The sequence below is a fragment of the Mus musculus genome, chromosome 14 (genome assembly GCF_000001635.26).
Source record: "Mus musculus strain C57BL/6J chromosome 14, GRCm38.p6 C57BL/6J".
Taxonomy (NCBI): Eukaryota; Metazoa; Chordata; class Mammalia; order Rodentia; family Muridae; genus Mus; species Mus musculus.
The window spans coordinates 21,626,519-21,648,055 of NC_000080.6; the positions used below are offsets into that span (position 1 = coordinate 21,626,519).

At 42.5% G+C, this 21,537-nt stretch overlaps 1 protein-coding gene across 12 annotated transcripts in view; it reads left to right on the forward strand.

Moving 5' to 3' along the window:
• Kat6b (K(lysine) acetyltransferase 6B) overlaps positions 1 to 21,537 on the forward strand; it is a 173,263-nt gene that overhangs the window by 127,303 nt on the left and 24,423 nt on the right. For all 12 annotated transcript variants that reach the window (XM_006519265.4, XM_006519264.4, NM_001205241.1 and 9 more), the window contains 5 exons: positions 201 to 322; positions 2,295 to 2,410; positions 4,804 to 4,945; positions 7,958 to 8,119; positions 11,029 to 11,122. In XM_006519265.4, the coding sequence (XP_006519328.1) occupies positions 201 to 322; positions 2,295 to 2,410; positions 4,804 to 4,945; positions 7,958 to 8,119; positions 11,029 to 11,122 (636 nt within the window). The remainder of the gene's footprint in view (positions 1 to 200; positions 323 to 2,294; positions 2,411 to 4,803; positions 4,946 to 7,957; positions 8,120 to 11,028; positions 11,123 to 21,537) is intronic.

Below are 21,537 nucleotides of genomic sequence, written 5' to 3' on the forward strand. Positions count from 1 at the left end.
AAAGATGACAGTGATGTATGTAGTAGGGAAAGAGTTACTGCTGGATCTGTGAGCAGGGTTAGCTATATAAGCTTATACCGCTCAATGCAGAAAGAGATCCCATTGCCCACTGTGCGGATTCGGTACTGTTGTTGGTAATGTGCACTGGTCACCCATGCTTCAAATCACTGAACACCCTTTCTTCTGGTTTCAAATGACAGATACTGATATTAAAATAAGCATCAAACAAGAAAGTGCAGATGTGAGTCTGGTGGGAAACAAGGAGCTCGTGACTGAAGAGGATCTGGACGTTTTTAAGCAGGCCCAGGAACTGTCTTGGGAGGTAAGGCCCAGACCCAACACAGCAGTAATGAGATCTGTGGGACTTCTAACCTTTGCAGTGAGGCTGTAGAGTCCTTTGTGGCTCTTTAATGCTTATGCGGGTTTTTGTTTCTTTCTTTATTTTTTAGCTATGGCAATAAATGTAGATTATCTATTCTTCTCAAAATAGAAGAAGACTTGACTGATCTCACAAAGCAGACCAAAGCAGTACTAGTTATACAGATAGAACAAGAATTATAGAATAATAATTAACTGGCTGTGGTGGCACACGTCTTCAATCCCAACATTCCAGAGACGGGTGCAGGCCTAGCTCTGAATTCAAGGCCAGCCTGGTCTACAGATCGAATTTCAGGACAGCAGGGGCTACATAGAGAAAAACCAAAAAATTAATAGTAATGGCAGAAAGATGGCTTTGTGGGTAAAGGCATTTGCTTTGCAAACCTGACAGCCGAGTTCAAAACACAGGTATGGTGGAAAGAGCCAGCTCCCAAAAGTTGTTCTCTGAAGCTCAGCACAGCGCAGAGGTCCACACAAGCATGCATTCTCTCAAACACAGAATAAAGAATAAGATAAAGCTTCTAAAACGGTTTCTAATAATTTTTGTCCACATTTGGAAAATAGCAATTTCAAATTGTAACCAAAAAGCACATCCCTTCTCAGTTTACCAGTGGTCCTGACGCAGATGGCTTGCCATATGAAAATGTGTCCATTTTTAGCTTTCTGGCATTGATGAGCGCACTGTCGTCTTTTATAATCAATTGAAGTCATCTTCATTTTTACTGTCTAGTAATTTCTCTAAATGGTTCCGCTTACCATGTCAGGTCCACTTGGGTTACTCTCAGCAGACGTGAAGAAGTAAGGCTATAGGCGTCTCAAAGGCATACAGTAATCACACTGTCTTACCATCAGTAGACAGTAAGTGGTGTGTGGCCAGCGGTCCCCCTCCGTCCCTTTCAGTCACCCTGTCTGCCTGGGTTTCTAGCTTTGTTTTTAGCAGCACCCAGTCATGCTGAAGACTTGTGGTACCATTGATCTGAAGAAATAGTATGGATTATGGATTGTCATTCCTTATTCTGCCCTTGACAGACACTTTGTGTTTGTTCTCCTGCAGCTATAGCAAATGTCAGATTTCTCTCTTTAACATTTTTCTTTGTGTATGGAGTGAGGATATTCATATAGAAAAGTAAGGGACAATAGTCACTATCTGGATGATAATGCAACCCTAAAGCCCTTTATAACATAACAAAGCTTATTTTTAAAAATTGCATTAATCTCTTTGTCAGGGGAGATGGGGCCTGCATTACCAGTGCCTTGGTACAGGCATGGAGGTCAGAGGACAGTTTACAGGAATGAATTCTCTTTCTTTCATCTGGGTTCTAGAGAGCAGGTTATCCATCTTGGCAGCAAACACCTCACCTAAGCCATCTTGCCAGCTCCAAAGCTAGGGGTTGTATTCAAGATGTATGTCCTTTTATATCTGCCAGACAGTATGGTAGACACTGAGGCTGCCACCGTGACTGCACAGCCTCATCTCATGTAGCTTGCTTCATGGCAGAAGGAGAAGTAACAGGGCTTCTCCACTCGTGATCACTCGCAGGAGCTGACATACAGCTTCCTGTCGGAGCAGGGACCGGCAAGGGATGGAGCAGCAGCTGCGCCATCTCCTACTTGCAGTCGGATGCATTGCAGTTTGTTGTTATACCCAGGTCTATAGACTTTGGAATTTACTTGCATCACACACTTATAACCCATTTGTCATATTTGTTGGATATTATTTTCGTGCATACAGATTTTGTACAAAGGTGCTTAATGTTATCTGTCTTAACAATATAAAAATTAACTAATTAAGATCAATGGCATGTTTGGGTAGCTTCAAATGAAAAAGAAGAAACCATGTAAATGAAATACTCTCTTTTCTTGGAATTTGTATTTTATCATGATTTGTTGTTGTTGTTGTTGTTGTTGTTTATCAGAAAATAGAGTGTGAAAGTGGAGTGGAAGACTGTGGTCGGTACCCCTCAGTAATAGAGTTCGGGAAATACGAGATCCAAACCTGGTACTCCTCGCCTTACCCACAGGAATATGCAAGGTAGGGGCGGAGCCTGGCGGCTGTGTGGGAAGGCCTGGGGAGCTCTGTTCTACAGCAGAAGTGAAATGCTTTGAGGAGAGAGGAGAAGTACACTTGGGTACAGGGATGCTGCTCAGCTGGGAGAGTGCTTGCTGAGTATGCCTGGCTTCCATCACCATGCCCCACGGAAAACAGGTCATGGTGTGAGCACCTATTCGTGAGCGCCTTGGAGTTAAGGCGGAAGGTCAGAGGTTGAAGGCCATTTTGTCAGTATATATTCTGTTGATAGCCATGAACTTGTCTCCAAAAAGTAGTGAGTGAGTGAGTGAATAAACAAACATAAATTTTGGTAGTCAGGCAGAAGTCTTTGCCATTAGCGTACTTTTGTAGTGTGTTTGTACTGTTTGTGTATATTCCTTAACTCGTAAGAACCACGGGTACTGTAAATTTCTCTTTGAGCCAGGAGGTAGTGGCACTCACCTTTAATCCCAGCACTCAAGGAGGCAGAGGCAGAGGCAGGCAGATCTCTGAGTTCAAGGCTAGCCAGGTCTACAGATCTAGTTCCAGAACAGCCAGGACTACACAAAAAAACGCTTGTCTCCAGAAAAAACAAACAAAAAACAGAGATAAATAAACTTTTCTTTGACTTTTGAGGCCATCCTGTTTTTGTTCGGTTAGTAGGACAATTGCTGGTTTTATATAGAACAAATCAGAGAAAACAACGGTCGGTTAGAGGTGCTTGATATATTCACTACACTGGCTGTCTTTTAGTTAAGGATATAGGTTTTATCAATAATTTCTCATCCCTTGTTTTTTTCGTGGTTCTTCTCCCAGAAATTAAGCAAAATAGAAAAAGTAGGAGGAAGTAGTAGGTGGCAGGTAACTTTCAGAGACCCTTCCCAAGTCACTCAAAGCCATTTACAGCCAACATTCTAAAAATAACAGAAATTGTTGTCAGTTTCCTGCTTTTCTTGAACTAAGATTAGAGTGTCTTAGCAACCAACTATATCACCCAACATTTCTTTTCTTCTGATGCCCACATCAAGTCACATGGTATTAGTAGAATCTTGGGGCTTTACCCTCCCAACCAAAACTACAAAGTGAGATTACATCTCAAAAATGGTTTTGTTAAAGAAGAAGGAGAAGGAGAAGGAGAAGGAGAAGGAGAAGGCGAAGGAAGAAGAAGAAGAAGAAGAAGAAGAAGAAGAAGAAGAAGAAGAAGAAGAAGAAGAAGAAGAAGAAGAAGAAGAAGATGATTATTCTAAGTCTCAGTGGAAGACCAGCTTAGCTGAGATTTCATGAATAAAAATGAGGTCGATAGGAGAGTAAGGACTGTGTCTACCTCACAAATATACCTATTACCTAACACTTGATACCACGTATGTACATAAACGTATGTGTGTGTGCATAGTTTACATATCTGTGTAATATGTGCATATAGCTTAAAGTGTCTGGAAAGATTTAATGGCCGGATCACTGAAGTGGATGTCTATAAAATGGGTGTTAGCATGCCTCAGCCCTTTGTTGGTGCTATGTAAACAGTTCTGTTACTTTCTGAAGATTAAAGAGCGTGTGCTTAGTGATTCTGTAGCACTGAGTGCAGATAACTGAGTTAAGAATATAACACTGCAGACAAAAACCCAAAACACTTCTTAATTTAAGAATTAAAGCAGCAGTGGAATTGGTAGGAAACAAATGTGAGCTTTTGACTGTCGGACTTGCGTCCACTACTTTAGACTATTACATTATATAGCTTCCTCATCCAGAGGCAGAAATAAAAGCCACCTTTTAGGACCTCTGCCTCATAGATATCCATATCATTTTAAAGATAATAAATTCACTTATAAATAAAATATTACTCTAGGTACAGCAGTCTGCATTAAGAATATTTAAAAATACAGCATTAAATCTGAATTTTTAAAAATATACTTGGTCACACTAAAGAATAGCATTCTGAATTGTTGATTTTTCAGGCCTGAAAAACCTGATGGTAGGTCATAGAGTAAAATAAGAACACATTATTATAAGCTTTATTTAAAATATTTTAAGGTCTTTATATTTCTTTATTACTGGATTCTCCACACCCCGCCCCCTGCCGTTTTGTTTTGTTTTGTTGTGTTGTATTGTGTTGTGTTGAGACAGGCTCTTACTGTGTAGCTCTGGCTGGTCAGGAATTAGCTGTGTAGACCAAGCTGGCCTAAAGCTCACAGAGACCCTTCCCTCCTGCCTCTGAGACCGACTGTTGGGGTTGAGGCTATATGCCACTATACCTGGCTTCTTTTTCCCTTTTTGAAAATGTTTTCAAAAGATTTTATAGCCATTTTATGTCTAGAAAACATTGAACAATGTTTAGCTTTTCTCTCTTGAACAGTATAGTCACTCTAATAGACTTTCTGATTTTTAAACTTTGACAGATTACCAAAGCTTTACCTGTGTGAATTCTGTCTTAAATATATGAAGAGTAAAAATATTTTGCTAAGACACTCAAAGAAGTGTGGATGGTTTCATCCTCCGGCCAATGAGATTTACCGAAGGAAAGACCTTTCAGTATTCGAGGTAAGCAAGTATAAACAAAAACATGGTCTTTTTGAACCCTAATATTCCTAACTGTTGACTGTGTGCTTGGATGGTTTGTGTATAGATAGCACAGTGTGTATTCAATCTTAGCATCGGAATTCACACTGCTCTTTAAGATAGCGCCATGGTTTAGCATATTTATCTGACTACATTAAGCAACCATTTAGACTGATGAAGAATTCTTACTTCATCACATCAACTTTTTTGGGGCTTTTTAAAATCCCTTTCTACAGCACAGTATGCACCAGTGAATTAGTGGTCTCCTTGGCTCTTTGTAAATTCCACATTCTTTGGCAGGAGGAATTAGCTTTGTTTAGCAGCTCCAGCCAGTGTCTGGCAGGTACTCCCTCTTCCAGGGAATTGAGCAGCTGTACGTATCTGCTTAGCACACAAACACCTGTGCTTCTGTCCAGTTCTTGCCAGGGTGGATAAATCCTCTGGGCGAGATCCCAGCAGATGTTGGGACTCTTCCCCAGTCTCTGTGGACAGCTACCCTAGAGAACCTTGCCGTTCCCAGGAAGCCCTGTGTTCCTGGGTCTCATTGTAGGTTTCTTGAAGATATTTTGTGTTTTCAGAGCAGACGTAGTAGCAGAAAGTCTCTGCTTTATTTTCATTGTTTAGCCAGGCTTCTGCTGCCAGGCTCGGGGATCTAGCTTAGCTGATCAGCTGTATACTGAGGACTCCAGGCTCTCCTTTGGTGGTCCTGTCTGTTCAGAGGGTCACTGTCCGTTCTCGGCATTAATCCTCCTCACTGTAGCTGCACATTTCTGTGCTTTGCTGTATTGGCCTCTTTGTTACCATCCTGGTGTGTTGTTTACTCTTCAGGGTCTCAGATCAAGCCTTCCTCCTACGGCAGACATGATGTCTTCTTTTTCTGAAAACCAGTGTCCTTTCTCTTTCCAGTGCTCATGTTGCTGTGTATCATTCTGCTGCACAGCTGCCGTTTGCTCTGGCCTCCAGTGTCCCTCCATTATAATAAGGGAGGGTCATCAGTTTCCCATGTGTCTAAGAGGCTTCTCAGGCAGGGCTTTCCCTCTCTAGACTGGTCAGGTACCTACTGCTGTGGTGTTTTTTAAGCACCTTCCTGCTCTTTCTAGTGAGCTTGAAGGGCAAGTGGAATTCTTTGTGAGGCTGCGCTATTACTTCTTATTAAAGGCCAAGCACAGGCTGCTCAGCCTGAGTACTACTGGCATTTCAAGCTGAATAATATATTGCATAGGAACTGTAGTATACTTTTTAAGGTGTTTAGCAGCATCCTGCCGTCTACCTCCTGGCTGCTGCTGCTGGTGCCTCCTGTCCATTCGTGACAACCAAAAATGCCTCAGCAGCCACATATCTGAGCAGAAAGAGGGTGGGAGGTGAAGGATACCAAGTACAGGTTACCCCACTTGATGTACTGTCGGGCTGCCACTCAGGCAGCCCCAAGAAGGCAGGGGAGAGAGTTGGTCTCAGGGAGCCTTTGCGTTGTGCCAGCTTTACTGTTTGGTCCTTTCCTCGTGCCCTGGATGCTTTTCCTCCAACCGAAAGAAAATTGAAACGACTGTTCATCTTTTCCCAGACAGCAAAACACATTGTTTGCCTTAAGTAATTATTGAATAAATCATCATGAGTAAGGCTGTGTGTGGACGCTCTAATCTATCAGGAAGTCATCTGGGCAGGATAATCAGTCTTGTTAGACATGTGTTTGAAAGCACAGAGATGAAAGTCGCCCAGGAGTGTAGTTCATTCCTACACTGAGGGTGTGGAGGAAACCCTAAGGCCCTATTCTAGCATCTTGATTGAAGGTATCAGCTTTGGAAAGGAAACTTTCGGATCTTTTCTGTGATTTAGAAAGAAGTAAACCGTATCTGTGATTTTGGTTTTGTGAGTCTCTTCTGTACCTGTCTCTTTTCCTAGACTTCTGATTGATCGGAGATTGTTTCAGTGTTTTCATTTCTGTTTCTGATGCACAGATGTACATCGCCATTAGTTCTTGTGTACGGCACTGTTTCCAAAAGGACCATACTCCCAAATACATCAAAACGTCCTTTAATTAAAGAGAGAATTGTATCCTCAGTGCCAGTTGCCTGTATTTGATTATGTTGCTATGTGTGGGACTAAGGTTCTGTCCAAGGGAAATAGTTATATGAAATCTAAAAATAATTTGTGCAGTATAAGAACCAGTATGGTCCACAGGAGACCTGGGAATGGTCAAGTTCATTGTCAAAGAGCTCGGGTTAGCAAAACCTGACTCCCCTAAGAAGAGTGTGGGGTCTGTTTGGCTCTCTGTTTCAGCAAGTCACTACATTTGATCAAAGACATTGGTTTCTGTGCCTTAGCTCCTGTGGAGGCCTCGGTGTCCCAGCTTGAGTCTTTTATTTTGAAGAGAAGTAGACTATAATCATTACACTTACTGTAGGTTTAAATTCACCTGACTCTCTCTGTAATTATTCCCAACACAGAGATTGTATATTCTCCAGTTATATTAAAATGATACTTGGGATAAAACTAAAATGGATGCCTCTGCTGTTTAATCCACACTTTTGAAGAATCAGAATAACTCAGGCGGTTCATTTATATTATTTTTATTTGAAGTCCTTTTGAAAATAACAAAAGTTTGGCATGCATGATGAAATTTTTATTTGTTTTTTTAATTTTCAGATTTACTTGGCTCCAATTTAAAAGTAAGAGGGCATGCCTGATAAATTTTAACTCATAATAAATTGCAAGTGAAAGTGACTTTGCTAACGTTGCTGTTTCTTGAACGAGCTTAAGGAGGAGACGTTAGCTGTCTTGAATTTACCTTAACAAGAGGAAAGATGGGATTCTGGCTCTGCAAGTAACAGCTGTTCCCTGGTTAACACTGTCTTTGTTTAATGGAGTATTTTAATCTTAGAGTGTAGGATTTAGAAATAAAATTATATACTTTTTAAAATGATATACAGAAGAAGCAAGTTTATATTCTGATGATACTTTTATGTTAAATAATGTTGTCTGTTTCTCTTTTTCTAGGTTGATGGGAATATGAGTAAAATTTATTGCCAAAACCTTTGCTTGTTAGCCAAGCTCTTCCTGGACCACAAAACATTGTATTATGATGTTGAGCCATTCCTTTTTTATGTCCTTACAAAAAATGATGAAAAAGGCTGTCATCTGGTTGGATACTTCTCCAAGGTAAACCACGAGCCAGCATGGCCTTCTCTCGCTTGCTTGCAAATGTTTTTAGTGGAGCTCAGGTCTTTGAACAGGGTTTTTTTGTTTTGTTTTCTCTTGTTTTTGTATTTTTATGACAATAATTTGAGTAAGTGGCTCATGTTTCTGAAAACCTCAGCTTTTTGTTTAAAGCTCATTTGAAAGGACACAAACAAGAAACAAAACAAATAACAACAAAAGGTGCCTAGGAAGTGTGTAAAGGACCCCAGAACCCTGTGCTGTGCTGACAGTGACCATGCGACATTTCATTACCACCTTGTAGACTGCCTCGCAGCTTTGATTTCCAAATGTTGAGCTTCTTTCTTCTTTTAAGTGGTGTGCACATGAAGCTTTCTGTGATGGAGCACTTAAGACCTCAGCCTCTCTGGCTCATTTCCTACCTCGTGGTCAGCAGTATCCAGTGTTAGAGCATTGGTGTGGGCTGCTGAGATGGCTCCTGAGAAACGTCCAGGACCTGCTTGGTAGGAGAGAACTGACTCCCAGAAGTTGTCCGCATGCACCCTACCCTGCCCTGCCTCCCACCCCACACACACCAAGGAATACATGTAATTAAAACAAAAACAAAAACACCACTGGCAATTGATGGCCTAGTTGATAGGTGGCTGGTTTTCCACCGCTGCCTCTCATGATCTGTGCTGTGGTTTTTAAGTTCTAAGGGAGTCTTGCCTGTAGGAAACCTACCTGTCTCTAGCAGTCAACATGGGGAAGAACTTGCATACTAAGGCACAGTGGCTCGTCTTTTCACTGGTTCAGAGCTCTTCTCCAGAAGAAACTGCTCAGAAACTGCTGTTGCTAAGTCATGCACCTTGAAAGAGAGCTGGTTTGGAATGTGTTTGCCAGGTGTTGAACTTTCCCTGGGTATGCACCCAAGAATGGTTACAGAAACAGAGATGGTAATTATCCAGACGCTCAGCAGATGAGTGACTTTATTGGATCTGCTTTTCTTTAATGTTCATGATGAAACACTCCATAGAAGTGCTGTTTTCACAGGAAATAAGAAGCTAGACTATCTTCCCGGTGTGTTGGCATATGCTGCTAATATAAATACTCAGAGGGCTAAGACAAGGGATCACCAGTTTGTGGTCAGCCAAGACGGCATGGCAAGACTGTCCATGTCCCTCAGTGTTCTCTCCCTCCAGACACATGAACCATCCAGAGGTCCTCCTGTCTCATCCCTGTGTGCAGCTATTTTGACTGACTCTCTTTCCTTCTTTCTTTCTTTCTTTCTTTCTTTCTCTCTCTCTCTCTCTCTCTCTCTCTCTCTCTCTCTCCCTCTCTCTCTCTCTTTCTTTCTTTCTTTCTTCATTGTTTATTTGTTTTTGTTTTTTGAACAGAATCACACTATTTAGCTCTGGCTATGCTAGAATTCAGAGATCTGCCTGTCTTCTGCCTCCTGAACATCCACTCCCCACCCACTCCAGACAGTGTTTCTCTGTGCAACAGCCCTGGCTTTACTGGAACTCTCTCTGTAGACCAGGCTGTCCTGGAACTTACCAAGAAATACCTGCCTCTGCCTCTGCGTCCCGAGTGCTGGGATTAGAAGGTACACCACCAAGTCTGGCAGCCCTTCTGTTCAATGTGGATTTAAGCCTCGTGCTCCTGGAGGCTCACACCGGCACAGCAGGCTTTTTACTTACTTACTGGGCTAGGTCCATCTATTAAGAAAAGGAAGTGGATTGCTGTTGGATTATATTTCAGTGAACTCTCATGGCTGAGAACAGTTCTGGACAGAGAAAGGGCTGGCATCAAGGATATAAATCCTCTTTGCCCAGAGTACATCTCTTTTTAGATAGAGTGACCCATTTATCTTACTTTGCACAGTAAAATTAATTATTTGAGCCTTTACTATTGGCATGCACATCCAGGGATGGGCAATTTATCTCCTAGAGTCTCGTTGTTACTTCTCAAGGCTTAGAGATGCCACAGACAGCTACAAGTACACAAAAGTGGGGCTCATCTTCTTTCATTTTTGCCCTTTAGACTTTTTTCCACAGTTGTTTCCTGTGGTCTTTGAAACTGGTTCGTTAAAGATCTGAGTGTTCTGAAGTGATCTTGTGATGTGGTTCTATTTGTGAGCAGCCTCATTTGTGGTTTATATTTGGCCACAGCACTCACGGCCTCAGAAGCCTTTTCCAGATCTTCTCTGTGTAGGTTTTGGTGGTGTCTGTGTACTGTGAATTCGATATTGCGATTGTGAACCCTTAGTTCTTAGAGCTGTCCAGAGCTCTACTCAGACCCCCTCCTGGCTTTAGCCTGTTGATAGGATTTCCGTCTCACTGTTGTTCAGAGGCTTTGGGGTTTCTTGGTGTCTTTGTTGTTGTTTGATTTTCCTGGTTTGAGGTGCCGACTTTAATTATTTCTACTTGGCCTTCTGACTCACAGGAGACACATTTGTTTGTGTGTCCACTCACGTGTCTGCCATTCCAGTGCCACTGGGGGATTTACTCAGAGGCAGAGGCCAGCTTGCCATTGTCGAGTTGTAGATTATCACGCAGTAGGGCTGCCCGCCAAAGCCCAGTTTACTCCACTGGGTGGACTAGGTGGTGTTTTCTCCGTTTCTGCAGTTGTGTGAGCAAGGAGAGCGTCGTTCCCTCCTGTGGCGGTTCTTTCACCCTGCACACATTTCCTAGATTCCCTATACGGATTTTATGCTCCTAACTTTGTAGAATGCAGATACATCTGAGAAGCATAGCCAGAGAGGGTGCTTTGTTGTTACTTACTTGATCAGCATGGTAGGATTACTCTGATTGGTCCTGACCCAAGCCACTGTTTGACCTTAGCGGATAGCTTTACAAGGACGGTGGCAGGTACTGGGACTTGCCCACTGCAGCAGAGCTCTGACATACTTACTATGCTTCTTTTTCCCATAGGAAAAGCTCTGCCAGCAGAAGTATAATGTGTCCTGCATAATGATCATGCCCCAGCACCAAAGGCAAGGATTTGGACGCTTTCTCATTGATTTCAGTAAGTGAAATACATTACTTCCTTCCAGAGTAGCTGCCGGCTGTTTCAGGAAACTGTACCGCATAAAGCTTTATTTAACCTGCTGTGCTGTTTTCTTTTTGTAATCGTACATAGTGGGTCTTCTGTTTATAACCACCTGAGTTAGAAGATCTTCCTCACGTGACAGTTTCCCTGACACCCACTTACACTCAGGGAAAATGAGACTAGATCTCACCACAGTGCCCTTGCCTCAGAAAGCCATTACCTGCAATGAGCTGGTAGAGTTCTGTGGCACTGTGCTCACTATACCATTAGGTAATTATTGGGAATAAGCACAAGCGATTGTTAGTTACAAGGAGTTTTCGCTTTCTCAGATTTTGCCCAGTAGTCTTTGTGGAGCAGAGGAGAGCAGGGGTAAAGAGAGCCTGTTCACCTGAGGAGGCTCTAGTTACTTCCCTCTCACTGTTGCAGAAGCTGTTGGTAACGAGGTTTCTCAGGAGCTGCTGGCTTCATATGCACTTGTAGCCCTGAGCCTCTCTGGTTAAAGCTGGATGCTTGCAACAGTGCAGCGGCTGGATGCTTGCAACAATGCAGCGGCTGGATGCTTGCAACAATGCAGCGGCTGGATGCTTGCAACAATGCAGCGGCTGTGCTTCTTTCTTAGCCGCTGTCTCTCTTCTTGCTTATTTCATACTAAGGCTCAAGCTGCATTTAGAGAGATAGTAGCCTGTGAGCCCCTTACCCTGTGATGATAGGACTCTCTAGCTATATGACAGTCTGTCACTTAGTGCACGTGAATTCGTAGGTTGTTAGCTGGATAAAGGAAATTTGAATATATGTGCAGGAAATGCAAGGCCTTGCATGTAGGTATGCTGTGAGGGTCCATAAGGAAGTATGTTGACTCTATAAGTCTCTATCATTAGATTCTGAAATGTTGAAGTCTGCAGATAAATTTTAGACTGATTTTGTATAATTTCCTGACCAAAAAAATATAAAATTAAAAAGGATTTTGGGTTGATTATTTTTATACCTTCAGATAGTATTTCCAATTATTAATTTGTTTTCCTAGTCTTACTGTTTTGGCCTAGTTATCCAGGAGACTAATTGTCCAAGGAGGGCTATATACTAGCTCACTGTCGTTCCTTTCCACATCCTCGCTGTAATCAGACTCTTTTTCTTCTTTAGTTTTCCATGTTTTAAATCACTGTTCCCTGAGCCTTCCATACTTGTACCTAATGCACTGATTGCTCCTCTCCTGCCCTCCCTCTTCCCTCCCTCATCCCTCACCCCCTTGTTTGCTACTTAATCTCTTTCTTGTATTCATGTCTTTTTATCTATGTCCCTCTGGGTTTGACCAAGTCCATGTATGTGGCTTTAGTTCCTGGTGGTGTAGGAGTGGGTACACATGTGAAGACCATCATTACATGAGGTTTTTTTTAAGGGGGGGGGGTTCTTCTTGTTTATATTGGATAAGTAAATGTACAGTTACATTCGAGTTAAATCCCTGCTACAGCTATTTGGAAAGGCAGAATTAGCTGACTCTTTATGGAATATTTTACAGTCATCATGTATGAGGCGCTCATCTATAACTACACTTTCTGGGATACATCACAACCATGCAGGTCTAAGCTTGCTGACAGTGTTCTCGTGTCTCTAGACTAAAAGGACGTTCCAGGAGACAGCTCCAGGCTACCTTTTAAGCTTTTTGACTCAACAGTTTGCTTCTCTGAGTTCTTTTTCTGTGCATGGCCTTTCCTGACATGGCCCCTTCCTCTTGCCTGTTCAAAACCATGCTCATTTGGTAACAACTCAAGAACCTCTTATCTCTAATGCTGTCTTTGTAAGTTCTATCTTATACCGTCCCAGCTATGTTCTATACGAGCATGCTTAGACCGTGTTTGTCCTTTTGTGCTAAACATCAGTATATCGTGCTTCTGAGTTACCGTGATCTCCTTGGAAACTTTTTTGGATCAGCATAGTTCCTATAACAATTTGTATTAGATGTCGTTTTGCTGATATGAAGTGATAATGAAGCTATCTAAAGTGATGCCTAGATTATAAAGGAACTGGTACCACCAGGTAAAAAAGTCAAGCTCTAAATACAGTGATATAATTACAGGGGACATACATGAATGTACATGTATGGATAACCCAGGGTTCCCTTTAAGTGCTAAAACTATTTTAAAACTTCAGACATGAAAAAACAAGGTGGACTTGAACTTTTCTTTCCTTTGAGACCAGGTCTCATTTTATACTTCTGGCTGACTTGGAATTCACTTTGCAGACCAGGCTGGTCTTCATCTTCCAGAGATCTGCCTGTCTCTGCCTCCCATGTACTAAGATCTGAGGTGTGCAGCACCATTCCTAACCACCACCCTGTAATTTCAGACATGAAATACAGGACACACTGGAATACTTTTGGGGACATTTGCGGTCATTATGAATGCCATCCTCCGGATGTGACTGGGTTTAGTAGTCCTGACAGTCTTGTAGAACCCTTGGCCTTGTCTCTCCACTAGAGTGCTTAAGCACCATGATGAAAGATTTTAGTATAGTTGAAAGGTGGGGTGGGGAATAGTTTGAAGGGAATTGGTATTGTTTTACAGTACTCACAAGAAAACGGGACCGAGTGTAAGCCCAATAAAAATTCACTTTAAAAACAGAATTATTCCTTGACCAACCATTGTAAAGAAGACAGGGTATGCTGTTGAAAAATTAATAGCATCTCCTTGGTAGTCACTTAAAATATTAGTAGGTAAATATCTTTCCAGAACCATTTGGATCCAGGCATTCACAGAGGGGGGTGGGGGGGGAGCACATAACCTCTCATCAGTTTTTCCTCACAGGTCAGTGCTCTGGGTAAGAAAGATGAGCAGGACTTGTAAGATTTCTAAAATATGTTCTGTTCCATTAAAAGGACCTCTTAATAATGGTTTGGGTTCTGTTGTGTAAGGCTGGGACCTGTTGATTAAGGTTGTATTTTCAGTTAGTCAGAGCAACTGTAAAGTAGGGAAGTCCTTGTCAATAATGATTGTAATTTAGCAAAGGAAAACAGCATACTGCACCTGGACTTTTATATATGTTCCAATAGAGTGTGTGTGTGTGTGTGTGTGTGTGTGTGTGTGTGTGTGTGTGTGTGTGTATACGCTCTTGAGTGCGTGTGTCTGTTTGTCTGTCTGTCTGAAAAATGCATGCACAAGATTTTGGCACTGTTGTCCGGTACAGTAAGAGAACTGATGGGGTTGTCCACAGGCCCAAATGCTACCCTTCCAAGAAGCTGTCTCTTGCTTCTGGGACAGCTTATCTGGCACTTGTCAGAGTGAGGTCTCTCAGGAGGCTGTTTGCACATCTTGGCCAGAGTGAGTAAAAGGTGCCAGCATCTCAGAGACAGCCTGCTCATAGACAGACTCAGGGTTCATGACTGCTCAAGAAGCGATGGACACAGGCTGCAGGGGTCTCTTCTCCTGGATTCTGAGATTTCCTCTCCCTTAGTCAAAAACTTTAAAGCCCTCCTACACACACACAGACAACTCTCCACCCTCACTAGACATGTCAAGACTTCAAAGAAGCCCACTTCCCACAAAACTTCTGCTACTTTTTGCCTCCCACGGACAAGGAAAATAGCTGCTCTTCCCACGGGGAACAGCTAGGCACTGGGGAGCTAGAATGTTCCTTCCTGAGCCCTGGCCTGCTCCTGCTGTTAGAGCTGCCCAGCAATGCCTTATATATTTCACTGTTTCTTTATTTTGAAAGAAAATTCAGACTTGAGAGAAAAGTTACAATATTGTGCCTAGAATTTCCATGAATTCTTTACCTGGATCCCCTGGGCGTTGGCATGTATAGTGTCTGTTCTTTTATTCTCCTTCTTCTCTCTCATACGTCTCTTTCCTGAATTGTGATGAGGATGAACCGCGTGTGTTAGTCCATCTTTAAAGATCCTCTGCTGTGTATCCCACAAACTCTCAGAACCAAAATATCCCTATCAGCAGGCACTCTGTATGAGTGAGTGTGCTAGATTCAGGTTTCGTCTTGCCAGTGCTTCCTGCTGTCCTTTTGGGGGAAATACCTCTCAGTGTGGGTTTATTTCTCACCACATTCAGTCACTGGGTCTCTTAAATTTCCCAAGATCAGGGGTATTGGTGGGTTTGTCTTGATTTTAGTTCCTTGGACATTGTAAAGTGTGCGGGGACCTATTCTGTACAGTACCTGCCTTCCCATTGGGGCTTCTCTGATATTAGATTTGGGTGGTAAGCTTTGGGGAGAAGTACTAGAGAAACTAAGGTTCCTCCTCCTTGGCATACAAAATGTGCTGACCATGTTATGCGGTGGTACCTGCCAAGTCATTGTAATAGTGTCTGGTAAGAAGATACCTTGAGGTTATGTAAATACCATTTCTCCCATCTTTTCCTCCTAGTTTCATTGATGGGATTTTTTTTTTTTAATTTGGTGTTTGGAGGCAGAGCCTCACATAACCTAGGCTGTCCTTTGACTTCTGACACTCCTTCCCTCACCTCCTGAGTTTAGGATGACAGGTGTGTATCTGCCCAACCTAAAGAATGATTTTCACGAGGGCTGGAGAGATGGGTTAGCAGTTAAAAGCACTGGCTGCTGTTGACCAAAGATCCGTTCAGTTCCCAGAACTCACGTAGTACCTCACATCTGTGTGTGACTCTAGTTCCACGGGGATCTGGGCTCTCTTCTGGCTTCTGTGGGCACCAGTGCTTCCATGGTACACAGACAAATGTTCCTGCAGGCACAAGAGCCATCCACATAAAAATGATGGATGGATGGATGGATGGATGGATGGATGGATAGATAGATAGATAGATAGATAGATAGATAGATAGATAGATAGATAGATAGATAGATAGATAGATAGATAGCAGAGCTGTGCTCCTCCCTTTTCCGTAGGTCACCGGCTACACTCATCTCTAGGTGCTCCCTCCTCTCCGTTTTGTACTGATGAGCATGTAGGTGTGCCCTTTCTTACTACTACTACTACTACTACTACTACTACTTCTACTACTACTACTACTTCTACTACTTCTACTTCTACTACTACTACTACTACTACTACTACTTCTTCTTCTTCTTCTCCTTCCTCCTCCTCCTCTTCCTCTTCTTCTTCCTCCTCCTCCTCTTTGCATAAAACATATTACACTATAGCCTTTTGGATTCTGTTCTTTTGCATTTTTTAGTCTGTACCAGAAATCACTTAATGTAAAGAAAAGATTCTCTTGATGCACATCCTGTGGCTATATACACAGTTGATTTCACCCATCCCTATGTACATATGAGTTATCTCTAGTATTCTGCTCTCTGCACACACGTGAGTGTGTGTGTGTGTGCCCATAGGTGCATAAGTATCACATACCCAGAACACATGGAGGCCAGAGACCTTAAGATTTATTTTATTTTATTTTTAATTACGTGTGTGTGTGTGTGTGTGTGTGTGTGTGTGTGTGTATGTAAGTAAGTATGGGTTCCCTCAGAGATATTTCACCACCACCACCCCCAGCTGGAGTTACAGGAGATTGTGAGATGCCCCACATAGGTGCTGGACGGTCCTTGGGAAGTAAAATATGCATTCTTAAAACCTGGGCCAGGGGCTGGTGAGATGGCTCAGTGGGTAAGAGCACCCGACTGCTCTTCCGAAGGTCCAGAGTTCAAATCCCAGCAACCACATGGTGGCTCACAACCATCCGTAATGAGATCTGACTCCCTCTTCTGGAGTGTCTGAAGACAGCTACAGTGTACTTACATATAATCAATAAATAAATCTTTAAAAAAAAAAAAAAAAAAAAAAAAAAAAAAACCTGGGCCATGCTTGGCTCACTGTCTCAAGCCTTAGTGATTGGGATGCCTGAGGTACACTCCAGTGAATACTTGAATACCAGTGACTAGGTTAAATGCTCTTGCTGATGTCTCTGTTGACTTGTCAGCCAACAGTGGCTGTATGCAGCAGCATTATCTGTGTAGCGTATGCAGCATATCTGTGTAGCGTGTATTCAGAGCTAACAAGCCAGGCTGAAGGTTGAACTCCAAGCTCAGGGAACTGACATGCCCCAGAACATGCCTTCATGAGCATGCATGTTAGATGTTTCACATACTACAGGCAGATTAAAGACTCAAGGAGTCTTGTGCTCAGCAAAGGGTCTGCATTAAAAAAAGCTAGTAGAAGTTAGTGGGCATGCTAGATAACAGCTGGAGTAAGAACAGCCAAGGGGTCCATGAGGCTGGGGAACGTGGCTTTGAGATTCCAGAAAACAAAGGAGATGAGTGTTTCAGCACTGACTGATCCTAGCACAGCTGGGATTTGTGAAATTCTTTCTGTGTGTCACCTGAATTGCACATGTGAGCCCAATTCTCACAGATAACTATGGGGAAAGTGACACAAAAAAACAGTCATAGATCCTCAGTGTCCCAAAGGAAAAGGTGTAAGCAGTATACCTGGAGGACTGTGGCCTAAGTGGAATTTTAAAAACATGAATCTGGGGCTGGGATTAAAAGCACTTGCTGTATGAGCCTGACAACATGAGTTTGATTTCTGGAATGCAGTCCATGGGGGGAGTGAAGATCTGAGTCCAGAAGGGTTTCCACTAACTTTCATGTACAAACACAGCCCACACACAACAAGGGGAATGTTATAAAGAAGTGGATTTACCCAAGAATGATGGCCCACGTCTGTTATTCTCGGTTATGGCAGAGGATTGCCATGGGTTCTAGGCCTGCTTGGACTACAAAATGAGACCCTGTCTCAACAAAACACAGAGCAGGGAGAAGGGTGGTTCAGAAAGCTTGACTTTCCAGAGCTGGGGGCAACATGGTGGGGTTGTTTTTATACTGTAAAGACTAGGACACTGGATTCGAGAGTGTGTGGGTGTCTGTGTGTCTGTGTGTGTGTGTGTGTGTGTGTGTGTGTATGTGTGTGCGTGCACGCGCGCGCGTATGTACAAATGTGTTAGGGAACACTGATGAGAAAGATTGAAGTAAAAACAAAAGTAATGCCCAGGTGCAGTTTTCATTACAAAGTCATAAACGAAAGGCATTTAGTGAAATTAGTTGCACTTTCCTAGCTAAAAGACTAAAAACTCACTAACTAGAACTATAGATTCTAGAGTCAGCAAGATAACCAGCTCAGTGGGTATACGTGCTTGCTGTGTGACTCTGGTGACCTGAGTTCAGTCCCAGGAACCCAGAGGGTAAAGAGGGGAACCAAGTCCTGAAAGTTACCTTCTGACCTCTATATATAGTCTGGCATCTACATGAAGATGGTGATAGAGAACATTTTTAATTAAAAATATTTTGTTTACACATGGGCTGCTTCAGGGCTGCTGAGATAGACCTGTGGTTATAACCATATTCTTCTCTTCCAGAGGCCCCAGGCTCAGTTCTCAGCGTCCACATGGCCTCTTAACAACCTTCTGTAACTCCAGTTCCAGGACACCAACCCCCTCTTCTGGCCGCTGTGGCACTAGGCATCTACATGGTGAATAGTCATGCATGCAGGCCAAACACTCATACATATAAAATAATAATACAGGAGGGGAAAGAAAAAGAAGAGTCTGCTTGCTGAGTCTGGTGATAACCGGTCTTTAATCCCAGTACTCAGAAGGCAGAAGCAGTAAGGTCGTTGAGGGGTTGAGTGGTGGTATTGCACAGTTCACCTATGCTACCTACTCACTGCAGTTTTTCTTTCTTACCTTTTTAAAGTGGTCCTGACCATTAAAAAAAAAAGAACAAACAAACAAAGCCACTGTCCCAGCCCCTAGCTGTGTGTGGCACCCAGTGTTGCTGGTCTTCCTCCCGTCTGAGGTTGTCATTGGAATGAAGGCTGTTTCTTGAGTTCACTTACTTAAGTTGCAACAGGAAGGATCGTTGTTCTCAACTGCCAATCTTGGGCAGAGAGAAGAGACTAAGTTGGTTGAAGAGATGTTTCTCTTTCCCTTCCTCTTGACAGGTAGTTCATTTCTTGGCACATTTATTTTAGAAGGAAGGTTCCAGTGTTAGACCTCAGAAACAGTCAGCTCTGTCCGCTCCCTTTCTCTGCCACTCTTCTCCCAGTCAGTGCAACCAAGGCAATCATTAAAGAGAAACAAGATGTCCTTGTGAAGTGGCGTTGAGGTCCTTCCAGCTCTCGGATAGAGACCTCTCCCTTGACACTTGGAAGAGCTCGGGCCAGCCACTGTCACTGGAAGGCTTGTTTTGATCTGTGCAATTAAGTTTGATGATGACATATTTTAATAGAGTCTAGTCTATAATAGAATAAGGAAAGTGAACATCTTTCCTTATTTCCTCATTGTAATAAGTTTCTCCAAAAGCCTTTGCCACTACTGTTTTAGTACACGGAGCTGATCTGTGATACATTTTAATATGCTAAAGATAATATGGAGGTGGAAAATTGAGTCTGTGGTGATTTATTCAGAGGTTGACTGCTACTGAATACATAGACATGCATTGCATGAGGCAGTGCAGCCAATGTTTTTATGTATCTTTTTTTTCAAATAAACTAGGTTTATCATAAATAAGAACAAATAAATAGTTTGTATAGACTAGTGTGTATCATTGCTTCAGTGAAAACATGACTATGAAACATGGGGTCTGCCATCTCATTCTTTTCTGAACACCACTTACTTGCTTTACATACCTCAGGCTTTTCCAGGGTTTGGCACACAGGTGGATGTTGTTGCCGTGTAACCTTTGTTCAGATTGCTACCCAGTGGGCATATGCAGCGAGTAGTGTTGGAACCCACTACTGGGCAAATTCCATTCCGATAACCAATAAGCATCAGTTGGCAGTGGCATCCTGAAGACAGGGACTTTTGCCGGGTTGAATGCCCAGCCATAAGCACAGTGCTTGTCAGTCACATAATGGGCATGCAGTGCTTGTCACATAATGGGCATGCAATAAACAACCGTTAAGGGAAGAAATGAGTGTCTGACTCTGCTCTTTGTACTACTGGGAGTACCTCCAAGTACACACAGCCAGCTTCTGACAGAATTAGCTCTTGATCTGAGATTTTCTCATGGCCTTCTGTCTTGTCACATGTACACCTTTATTCTTCCTTCTGCAGACATGCTTTGGACGGACTTTGGCCAGCGTGGCCTCGGTGACGCAGCCAAGAGGGTACATGATCCAGGCCTTGTTGTGGGGTGTCAGACACAGGGTTCATAACTCATCTCTGCGGTCTTAGGTGTGAGGGTATACTGAGGCTTCGCAGTGGGAAGTGCTTCCAACTCGCTTTCACTGGCCCCGTTATGGTATTTGTAAGGCAGAGCAAGATCACACAAGCTTTGTTCTTAGTGCTTGAAACTAGTGCTTTCCTGATTTTGGTTCCAAGGAGACTATTACCTTTAAATCTGTTTTCCAGCTGATAAAAGAAGCAATGGGCTTAATGTTTTAAGTGAAAAACAATCTACTATAAAAGTTTGCTTGCAGGGCAATGGTGGCGCACGCCTTTAATCCCAGCACTTGGGAGGCAGAGGCAGGTGGATTTCTGAGTTCGAAGCCAGCCTGGTCTACAGTGTGAGTTTCAGGACAGCCAGAGCTACACAGAGAAACCCTGTCTCCAGTTTGCTTACCTCTTCAGGATAATTTTGATAATGCAGATGACTGGGTCAGAAAATGGTTACATTTTCTTGTTTGCTCCTTTAATTTTGCTTTGGGAGAAAATATGTTTTTCTTTATTTGCTTAGAGTTATATTAGAGAAATACAGTTTTACACTATATCATACTACACTGTTGTGTTTAATAACATAAAAACTTAAGTTTTATAATTATTTATGTTGCATCTTGCTTTGGATTAACATTAAAGAAGACCTTTTCTTCAACAAAATTGTTTTAATTAATATTTTTAAAGTACATAAAAGTAATTGAGTGAATTAAATAATTTTATTATTTATATAGCAATATGTTGTCCATATTGAAACAAATGCGCAACATAGTTATACTGTAGCAGGAACCAAAGATAAGGTTGCTAAAATTGTGATGCCCATGTACCTGGGAACTAAGTAGGGTTCCTTATGTGAAAATGGATTGTTCTGGAATAGGGGGAATGATACTAAAAACTAATCTGAACAATGAAAAGAACCAGTTCATTGTCTTAAAGCTGGTGAATGAAGCATTTATCCTGTTTCCCCTGTCTGAGCTGTACCACTAGGTGACCAAGTGGTGCTTGAGAAAAGCAATCTCTTCCCATGAATTAATGGATCCGTACATTGAACATCAAATAGCTGCAAATTGCACAAAGAGGAGCAAACAGACATGATCAAACTTCTATTCTGTCTTGCTGGAAAAGACATAGAAGAACATGGTGAACGATAATACAAGCACACCACGAGAAAGCCCCAAGATCAGGAACCGATAGGAAAGAAAGAATATGGGGTAGAAGGAGAAATCCACACATTAAAAGAAAGTTAAGTCTTTGTCTTAAATG